We start from the raw sequence: 11,581 nt of genomic DNA on the forward strand, positions 1-11,581 counted from the left end.
TATAATCTCATCAAAACACTTATGTTATATATATATAACTAACAAATATCAACTTATAATATTATTTACAATCCCTTCACAAAATAATAAACATTTGACAATCTAGGCACATGCCATTACCAAAAAGAAACATACTACGCCATGTTTGAGTTTGGAATCTCGGATGGATGCTGAATCTGCAATCAACTTTAACGCCTAACCTGTGCACGGAAAACAAACGGTACACTGAGTATGAACTCAATGATATTTCTATAATCCAAATGCTTAAAAGTAATTTTTAATATAACAAACACATTAATTCATACAATAACCATAATTTTTCAATTAAACAATCCATAAATATGAATTCATAACACATTCAATTCTTAACATTTGCTATCCCAGATAGCTTTCACAATACAATCCACCAATCCATGTATCTCATTTGCATTTCACATTCAATTCTTTCCATTTCCAATCATAAAATCATTCATTTATTTTCTCCTATTAACATGACTTGGACTCAGACGACTACACAGATCCAACCAAAACACACCAATTTGGCAACCAGTGCCTCATCGGATAATTAGAAGTAATAAATTGACACTCAGTGTCTTATCGGCCATGTCGAAGTAAATTGGTACCCAGTACCTCATCAAATTTATCCTAGGTAATAGATTAACACCCAGTGTCTCATCGACTCGAAGTCGAAGTAATCCTTGAACTCTTCCAATCTTATGGCATGCCAACTGTATCCGACTCAGCCCGATATAGTTAATAGAGTTTCAATTCACTTTTCAAGTATAACAAATATCCAATGTTCAATTTCCACAATAATCACATATTCATATCAATTTTATCACACACCAAATCAATCCATCTCTATTATAAAACACAATAATTCTCACCTTCCATACTTACCATATACAAGAAATCAAAGTACAATAATTTTTAATAATTAAATTCAGATTATAGAAATACAAACTGTAATTTTCAAGCTGCTCCTCGTTAACTTTTTCTTTTCCTCTCGTAGCCGAAGTTTCCGGTACAACGTTAGCTACGGAAATTGAAACAATTGAAAATCATCAATACAACACAATTTCACATTGAATATTTCAATTTATATTCAACTTTTGCCTAAATTTCAATTTAGTCCCTAACCAAAACTAACTATATTTTCTTCCCAATTTATTCTATATTTTCATTAAATTTCCATTTAAAACTAAACTTAACTCTCTAATTTCACTATGAAACCCTAAGTTTTGAAAATTTCCCAATTTAGTCCCTATTACTCAGAACTTATAATTTATTTTACAATTTAATCCATTTTCTATTTTCTAACTTAAAATTCTATCAATTTAGTCCCAAACACTTAAATTATCCAACATGAACATCATCTAAGAATTCAATAGTTTCTAAAATTTCAACATAAAACAAATAGTATTTAGTTCTAGGGACTAAGTTAGCTTACCAATTGAGCTTTGAATCCTAAAACCCTAATTTCTCCTTTTTCTTTCTTTCTTTTCCTTCTCTGTTTCCTCCCCCTTATTCTTTCTTTTTGTTTCTTTATTAATTTAAATTATTATACTAATATAATATAATAATATTAATATAAATATAATACTATTTACTTAAATAATAAGTAAGTATATATATAATTATAATTTAATATATGTATATAAATATTACACATGTCACTAATATTATCAAACACTTGTGGCTTTTAGTTTAATTGCTTAATTAGTCCCTTTACTTTTTCTTTAATCTATAATTAAATTTTCACTCTTTATTCAATTTAATCCTTTCACCTAATTATTCTTAATTCAAGCTAATTCACCTAACCAAAACCTAATTAACCACACAACTAAATTCGTAAATTATTTATTATATTTACGAATCCATTTTACGAAAACGGAGACTCAAAAACATACTTTCCGATACCCATGACTATCGGGTCGTTACATTTTCTCACATTTTGCTATCATTTCACTATTATGTTACTATTATTTTATTTTTATTTTTTGGACATTGTATAACTCTTATTTTATTGTTAATTTTGTTACTATTTTAGAGGCATTTGCTTATTAAGTTGCACCTATTTTAGTGTTATTTAAATATATATATTTTTAATTTATTTTTAATTTGTTGGGAAATATTTATTTTAATTATTTTAATATTTTTGATATAATATATTTTTAAAAATAATATAAGAAATTAATACAAGCAGGCCGGACTGGACCAAGTCCGGATTTTAACATTTTTATTTAGGTCGGATTTAAGTAAAATTTTAAACCCAATTTTTAGACTAAGTCCAAGCCGAATAAACGAGCCTAAAATTTTAGTTGTATCCTACCCCACCATTAACACCTCTACAGAAAGTTAGCTGGACTATGAGACTGGATTTCTTTGGATGTCGAAAGTTTGTGTTCTCGGCTCGCTCCTATCATCATCATCAAAAGGTGAAGTTGAGATAAGAAGGGCAAGTTGCTTTAAGAAAATAGACATAAGGTGTAGATAATTGGGATGAGTACACTTAACATTTGGACCGCTCAAAATATTGTTCAATGTGCGATGATTATTGATTGCTCATCTGGTCATATTGGTGTCTTAGATTACTCGATCAGCTTACTCACTAGTTTGTTGGTCTTACAATTTTGGTTGCTCAAAATCATTTTTAATAAGATTGTCGGGTCTTGATAGCTATTTATTATGTTATGTGACTTGATTATTTTGTTGATAATTAGATAAAGTAAGTGCTTAAAATTACTTGTAAGTATTAAGCCGTGATTTAATTTATAAATTAGTTTTGGTCGTTTGTTAATTTTTTCTATCTTTGTTGAATATGATAGGTTGGTGATAGAGAAAAGAGAATTTAAAAAAAAATTGTTAAAAGATTGGAGTTAATTAAAATTGTGTGATAAATATTGTGAAATCAAAAGTCATACTTGAAACTATAGGGGATTAAAATTTTGAAAACAAATTTTCAATTTCCTCCCCCATGCAATGCATGAATTTATTGACTTTTGCAACAGGTTTAATGGTTGATCTCCACTCTTCGCAATTGTTCATTTCCACAATGATTTGTGTGGTTACATCAGCTCTTCTTGGTCTTTGGACTTTATTTATATTTTCCCATGGAAATTTAGGTTAGACTTGTTCAAAAGTAGAATTTTGTTCTGTATTTTTAAAAACATGAATAAAAATATCAGAAAAAATGGGGCTGTGAGCATAAGTATTTTGCTAAGTTGCATCTCAAGCAATTCAAAGATTCCAAGTACATATCTGCATCTCTTAGAACAAATCATTATTTTACCAAAAAAAAGGAACATAATAGTGGATAACCTTGTACTTCATGCTAATGCAAGTTTACACATGAAAACCTCTAAACTTCATCAAGCTTCATATATTTTAATATACCCCTTTGTTTGAATATGGTGATTCCCTGCAAGTCCTCCCAATGCCAAGGCTGATCAAGAGACGTTCACTGCCCTTTTCAAACATTCTGATGTCTGGTTATATAAACCCCTCGTATATCAATCATGCACGACCTGTTTGAAACACCGAATTATATTAGCATGAATCTCATAAAGAACTTAAAGAAACCGCGTCTTCCTTCACTTCAAGTTGTTGGAGGAGTTCCAAGATACTTCCAGCTTTTCTTTTTGCCCTGTCGGTGCCAGTTTCAGACAGGTCCTTTAATGCCTCCTCTGCACCGAAATCCTTGGCTATTTTTAATTGTTCTAAGTTACTGGTGCAAAGTGACCAGAGTATGGCGGCGGCATTCTCCCGGTTACGTGGAGAACCAGTCCGTATGACTTCTAGTAAAACAGGAATCGGGTCAGCCTGACCGATTGCCGCCCTCCCTTCATGATGGCTTGCAAGAATGGCAAGAATCGCCAATGCTTCATCCACCATCCCACCTCCAGCATCCTTCAACAGTCTCATCAATGGTGGCACAATACCAGCCCTAACAGCCCTTGCCTTGTTTCCTTGGTAGATCGAAAGATTGAAAATGGCAGTAGCGGCATCTTTCTTTCCTCTTGGAGACCCTTCACAAAGCAGCTTTATAAGGGCAGGAATAGCCCCAGCAGCACCTATCGCTACCTTGTTCTCATCTATAACAGATAAGCTGAAAAGGGTAGCGGCAGCATTTTCTCTAGCTTCCATGCTGCCATTTTTCAACACATCAACTATATCGGGTATAGCTCCTGCGTTAACGATGGTTCCCTTGTTACTGTCATTAATGGAAAGGTTGAGAAGAGCTGTCACAGCATGCTCCTGGGTTCGAGGATCTGTGGAAGACAATAACTCGACAAGAAGTGGTATGGCTCCTGCCTCAGCAATACACACCCTATTATCCGCATTTCTTTTTGCCAATAGCCGGAGTTCACCAGCAGCTGCTCTTTGTTGTTCTGAATTTCCATTTGCCAGTTTTTCCAACAAAGTGATGATAGCAGTACGATCACAGTCCGAAGCACTGCTACCTGCTTTTCTGCTTCTACAAGTCCCCTGTTTCTTAGGCAGCTCAACACCATTGCTCTCGCACCACAAAGCTATGAGACTTTTTAGGACATAGTTTGGCGTAAGGGCAGTGTGCAATAGTGTCTGCTGTGTTTTCGGACACGTCTTGTGCCCAGCATCCAACCATTTCTGAATACAGGATCTTTCATATGTCTGTAAAAGAAAGCAAAATACTTCAGAATATCGAACCAACAAGGTCAGAATAATTGAGTGTTTATTGTTTAATCATAAAAAAGAAAAAGAAGTTACGGGTGCATTTTGCCAATTAACCTGTCCAGTGGAGACAATTACAGGGTCTTTCATCAACTCGAGAGATATTGGACACCGGAAATCATCTGGGATAACAGGTGACCTGTGTTTCATCAAGCCCTTTTCACCCTCAGAGGTGTCAGCTTCAGGATTTTCAGTGAGGACAAAATCTTTAAGCTTCTTGAGCAGTGATGCCATCTCCTCAATGCGCTCTCCCGGATCTTCACCACTTGCAATAACCAGTTCGTGGAGAGCAACAGACTCTTTCGTTAGATCATTGATTGTCCTTAGCTGCAACTTATCTGAAAGCCTTTTGAGAATTGCAGGGTCAGGATCTTTTTCTTTCTGCACTATCGCTAAATCATGTTCTAGTTGTAAATCTGGTGACTCCGGTCTTCCTTTTGCTCTTCTGAATTGTGCATGAACAAGTTCAATCTGATAAGAAAGAGAACAGGTCATACAAGTTATCAAAGTCCGCATATTATCAATCTATTATATGCATTTGCCAATTCTTTCCCCTCTCTTTATATGCAAAAGTTCAATGAGACGAATACCAAGAACGAGTCATTCAAGCCACCAATCATTTGGGAACATTTCAAACAAAAGAAATAGTACCAGTTCTAGTAAGTTTTTTTGAAGAATAGTACCTGTTCCCGGACTTCTTCCGATATATCAAGTTTATCATAAGGGATTTCGCTCAAAGCTGCTTCAATGGTTTCCGTCATTTGCTGGAACTTATACGCTACCTGATCCTTTTGCAGGGCCTGCGAAAAGTAATGCAGAACTCAATGAATAACTACTACATGAACATAAAGGTATTTGCGAAATATAACGAGGATAATTAGCAGCAAAAATGATCGTTTGAAAGAGCCGAAAAGATCAAGCTTATTTCTACAGATCTTGAAGAAAAAAGATGAGCATATGACATTCTAAAACTCGGGGCCTTTACAAGTTTACATATAGACTAAATATGTGCCAAAAAGAATGAAAACGAGGACCAGTTTCATTTTATTCAGCTCCAAGGTAAACAGATTTGAGACTTCCATTGATAACCTCAAAAATAAGTTTCCAAAACTGATAAAGTTCATCAGAAACTAAACACTCGAAAGGCCAAAACTCATACAGTCAGATTCATTGATAGAACCTACACCAAACACCAATGCCGAAAACACAAGCTTTGAAGAAATCTCGTTGTGTATAACATTTTTTATCACATAATATAACCCAGGGAATTATAATATCAAATCTGCAGACCTTATTAAATTAAAAAGAAAATGAAAGAAAATTTGCAAAGAAAATGCAGGAAGTCATGATAAGATGGTTCTTTCTCATTTTGAAGGAAACATCAATATAGCAGATTAACAATTATGCTGCAAGCTTTCCAATATAACTTTATGATGATAGAATTATATTTTGTAATTGATCTCTTAATTGGGTGATTGGAAGAACTCATTTTTAGTTCCTAGAAAAGAAGTATATATATACATATGATAAGTTTTAATCTTCCATTAGATATGATAATTGATAAGAGATTTTTTCTTGCTCCTCCAAATTTCTTAGAAATAATAGCAATAACATGAATTTCCCAACACAATCAATTTTACATGATTCAGAAAATCAGCTCTTTCTTTTTTTTCCACCTAACACTAAATTTTCTCAGGAACCAAACAAAAAGTTCTGACTTTTTTTTTTCTCTTCAACCAACATCACATGGCACCAAAAACAGACCCAAAGTTTTCCCCTTTTTTCCATTTACTTTTTTTTCAACAACCAGACAGAGAATTAACAACGAAAAAGGAAATTTTAAAAAAATTTACCTGATACAACTTGCTTCCTTCATTAATCGATTGAAGAAGCTTTTTGGTAGAATCCAAAGCAGATTTCAGTAGCTCAAACCCTTTAATCTCTTCAATTTTGACCATCGACTCCTCATTTCCGTCTCTCAATTCTTCAAACAAAGGGCTCAACAACTTGATTCTACGAACCAAAGTCCCATGCGTTTTTTTACACGAGTTTCTACACTCTGGTAAACCAGATATCTCCTTCACCAACTCAGCTAGTTGACACAGCAATTGGCCCTTTGAATCACCTGTGAGTCCCATGATCATTCAAACACAGCAATATTTCTTCTTTTTTTCAAAGAATTCCCAAATAAAAGGGAAAGTTTTGATCTTTTGGGGAAAATAAAAGGCACCAAGAATAAGGAATTCAGTTAAATGACATGGGTAATTTTGGGATTCAAGAAAGGGAAGCCATGGAAGCTGGGAAATTGAAGCTGGTTCTTGTTAGAACAAAGAAAAAGGGAAATTTTGAGAGAGGTTTAATAATGAGGGGGAAATTAAAGATTGTTATTCTTTTTCTTTTTTTAAATATAATTGTGACAATTGACCAAATATATGTATATAATTGTGACAAGGATTGATTTCAATTAATTGAGAATGAGAATAATTAAATATTTATTTACTTGGTCCAACTCTTTATTTTTTTTCTTGAGTAGTTAAGAAAGGTTAACAAGATGTGACCATTTTCACAAAATCATAATTATTGTTTTTTTAGGGTTTTTGGAAGAAAAAAATAAATGTAAATTAAATTATTAAATTTTTTTAATTATTTATAATTATTTTTAACCCATAAATAAAAAGATAATACATTTCAAGATAATTAAATTTATATTTACTTACATTAATAATAATGTCCATGCAAAAATATATACTTACACTAATTAATTATTTTTATTTTAAAATTTGTATTTTAATTAGATTAATGTCAGCATAAAATCAACTAAGTCAAAAGCATTTTACGTCAAAACTCACTCAATTTATTATTTTAATATAATCAATATTCTAAAATGGAAGCCAAAAATATTGATTATAATAATTCAATTAAAATATCTTTGAATATAAATTGACATTTTCAATAACTTCTTAACTTATAAATAGAAATAAGTTTTTTTTATTTAAATATTTTAAGCTTTTGATATATGAAATTTAAGTATATAAATAAAGGATAATTATTTGATTCATTAACGGATAAAATTTTGTCACGTGTTTTATTTATTTTTTAATTTTTTAAAAATTAAGATAAATCTTAAAATTATGCACGAACTATGGTTTAATGTGTAATTGTGTATATAAACTTCGGTTTTATGTAATTTTATACATAAAATTTTGATTTAATCTAATTTTTGTAAATTATTAATGCAATTATTAATATAACATCATTTTATGTTTATATATTGCATACATAAATAATTATATTTATCCAATATAAAAATAAATTGATGTATTTATTTCTTTAAATGTGCATGATTAAATAAAAATTAAAGTTTCGAGTATATATTTGAATCACAACTAGAGTTTCACGTGTATAATTACACTAAATTAAAATTAATGTATACAAATACATATTAAATCAAAATTCATGAATAATTTTGAGATTTATCTCGCCTTCAACATTGACATTTTTTTTTTGTCAATATAACTTTTTTTTTAGAAAAAGAGTTAAATCTTTTTTCAATTAAAATGCTTACTAAAATATTATTTTTTAACGATGTTGGTGTGACAACCTGCGTGGCAATTTATGTGTATTTCATGTTGACATGTTGTTATTTATCTTGTATGACATGTTAACAAATAATTTAAATTTTATAAAAGAAAATAAAAAATAAAATAAAATAAAAAGTTTATACAAATTTCGTGAATCGTCATGCGTGCTACTATGTTTAAAATTTTAAAGTCTTAATCAATATGTTGATTAAAAAAACAACAATTCAACTATTTTAAAAGGTTGATAGTAAACACGACTTTTTAAAAAAAAGTTGAAGATTAAAATTTAACTTAAAAATTAAATTAAAAATAAAAAAAATAAAATTTAAATTTATAATTGTATGTAAAAATTTCAACCGTTAATGTATGGAATAATTGTTTGGCAAAATAATAATAATTTGAAGAAAAGAAAAAAGGATATATGAGTCCGAATAATAATGAGTTGGCTTAGGCCCTTTGCCATTTCTTTACAACTACAAATAAGTTGTCGGCTTCCATGTCAACCGACGGTCGAGATTTAATGATGGAGCTGATAAAAGCCTCGACTTCCAGCGGCTACATATCAAGTCAAAGTTCCATGTTGGCTAGAGTTAGAAATTGACTTCTTTCTCTCCATTTTAAACTTAAAAATCACATGTCTAATTGCTTCTTCTTCTTTTTTCAAAATTCAATTTAAATTTTAGGTTTTAAAATTGAGATTCTAAGAATTAGTTGAATATTTTAAAAAACTCCTTTTATCTCTCAATTTAAACGTGATAATTGAATTATTAATGTTTTTAAATATTTAATTAATTACATTTGATAAATAGATTAAAATTTGGTACACTACTAGTATATTTTTTTATTCTATAAACAGCTTTGAAAAATTGACATCTATTTTATTTTAAAAATATTTTACTATACTTTTATAGAGTACTTATCAATTCTTTAATCCTATTTGTAAAATCTAAAATACATATTTAAACACTATTTCACTGATAATTTCTTTATCACATCAAGAATAAATTTTTAAAAAATTTAACCACAAAAAGTAAACATATGACAAATTTATTTGGATGGAGGGAATATTATAATTTAAAATGTTATAATATATATAAGAAATATAGATACTTGAATATGTATTTGTATTCCTACTTAAATTATATTTGTACTCATAAAAGTTTCTTCTTTCAAAAAAAAATTGGGTTAAAAGAATCAAATATAGATGTAGACTGGCTGTCGACTTATTTATTTAAACATCTATTAGTGACGCAATATCATTTCTTAACATCACTTATAAAATAATTTTTTTTTATCATCTATATATCAAATAATTATCCAACAAAAATATATCTTTTGGTTTAATGCTATGATTTTTTAAATACATTTTCTAAACTATTCTTAACCCTTAAACTCCTAATTAATTATCCAATATTAAGATTAGAAGTACTCACGGGTTGGGCCGGGTCGGTTTTGGGTCAGGCTCAATTAAAAATTTAGGCTCATTCATTAGGCTCGGGCCAGGCCAAGCCGGGCCTAAAATTTTACCCAAGCCCTACTCAAATAAAAATACTAAAACCTAAGCCCGGCTCAGCCCAGCCTGCCTGTATTAATTTTTTTATATTATTTTATATAATTTTTAAATATATATAATACATCAAAAATATTAAAAAAATTAAAATAAATATTTTCCAACAAATTGAAAATAAAATTTTAAAAATATGTAGACTTAATAAGCAAATAACTCTAAAATAATAACAAAATTAACAAATGCCTTTAAAATAATAACAAAATTAATAATAATATAAGTTTTATACAATATCCAAACAATAACAACAATATAGTAGTAATATAATAATAATATGGTAGCAAAATAGGGACAAAACAATAAGAAAAATAATATTAAAAAATAAAAAAAATAGTAGATTTTTTTTGTCATTTAGTAAATTTAGGTCGGGCCGGGCTGAACTCGAGTAAAAAATACTTTACCCGAGGCCCAGCCCGTTTTTTAAACATGTCTTATTTTTTTGTCCAAACTCATTTTTTGGACCTATATTTTTACCCAAACCCTATCATATTTCGGGCGGGCCTTCAAGCCGGGCCGGATAGTCCAACCCATAAACAGGTTTAATTAGGATTAGGAGAGCCAACTGTTCTGGTGGTGGATAATGTAAAAAGTGGGCTCTCTTATGGAGAACTATGGAGAAAGATGGAGAATAGAAGAAGCTCGGGGGGAGCAACTCTCCTACTGTTTCCTTGTCCGCTACTTATCCATAGGCTTTGGTCATGTTAGTCTAGCACATTTAGACTATCATAGGGTTATAGGGGATGTGACTTGTGTGCCTCTTGATAAGACTTAATAATGATTTATAGGTATAACAGTTGTCCCCTAGTAGAGGGAAATGTTATAAAGTTGAGACAAAAGTTTAGGCAAAATCTCTATGTTGTATGCTTGACTTTCTCTCACACAAAGATACAAACACACACTAGTCTCATATTAGCGAGGAGTTATAAGACTGTTCGCATATGAGAGGCGTTAGTTAAGATACATTACTTGCTCAATTTAAAATTAAAATATAATTACACCCATAGTAAATACACATATTGGTACTATAGAAAGTGTATGAATATACTTATTTGAGCAATGTCTACTTTGGGGTGTTTACTTTGTAATTTTGTAATTGTTAACTAAGTACTTTAAAGAGATTAGAAACGATCATTCTATTAAATTCAACAAGTAGTTTCTTTATAACTTTATAAAATTTAGTTAAGTGCCTTAAGAGGCTAGAAGCAATTCATCTATTAAATTCAGCAAGTTATTTATTCTTGGAGTGTCTATTTTATAATTTTATAAAATTTAGTTAAGTGCCTTTAGAGACTAGAAGCAGTCTTTCTATTAGACTCAACGAGCAGTTTCCTTTCAGGGTGTTTGTTTTATAACTTTGTAAAATTTAACTGTCTTAAGTGGCTAGAAGTAATCATTCTATTAAACTTAGTGAGCAATTTCCTCCTAGGGTGTTTGCTTTATAACTTTATAAAATTTAGCTAAGTGTCTTATGAGGTTAGAAGTGATTCTTTTATTAAATTTAGCGAGCAATTTCCTATCGAGGTGTCTACTTTAAAACTTTATAAAATGTAGCTAAGTGTCTTAAAAGGCTAGCAGTTTTTCTGCTATTAAACTTAGTGGGCCTGAAAGGCGTTGCCAAGCTTGAGAAGGCAATCTTGAGTCTAAAAAGGCTATGAGCTCTTGTTGGAGTGTGCTCGAGAAGGCTAGAATGTGTTCGTCCATTTATCTGCCAAGTACACAT

At 30.5% G+C, this 11,581-nt stretch overlaps 1 protein-coding gene across 1 annotated transcript; it reads right to left on the reverse strand.

Moving 5' to 3' along the window:
• Positions 1 to 3,202: 3,202 nt before the first annotated feature.
• Positions 3,203 to 7,117, reverse strand: LOC121207706 (U-box domain-containing protein 14). The gene is made up of 4 exons (XM_041078077.1): positions 6,567 to 7,117; positions 5,397 to 5,513; positions 4,771 to 5,184; positions 3,203 to 4,653 (listed from the first exon to the last, which is right to left on the reverse strand). Exons 1-4 carry the CDS (start codon positions 6,855 to 6,857, stop codon positions 3,562 to 3,564), a joined length of 1,914 nt encoding a protein of 637 aa, XP_040934011.1. The 5' UTR covers positions 6,858 to 7,117; the 3' UTR covers positions 3,203 to 3,561.
• Positions 7,118 to 11,581: the final 4,464 nt, after the last annotated feature.

Source organism: Gossypium hirsutum, chromosome A10 (genome assembly GCF_007990345.1).
Source record: "Gossypium hirsutum isolate 1008001.06 chromosome A10, Gossypium_hirsutum_v2.1, whole genome shotgun sequence".
Classification (NCBI taxonomy): domain Eukaryota; kingdom Viridiplantae; phylum Streptophyta; class Magnoliopsida; order Malvales; family Malvaceae; genus Gossypium; species Gossypium hirsutum.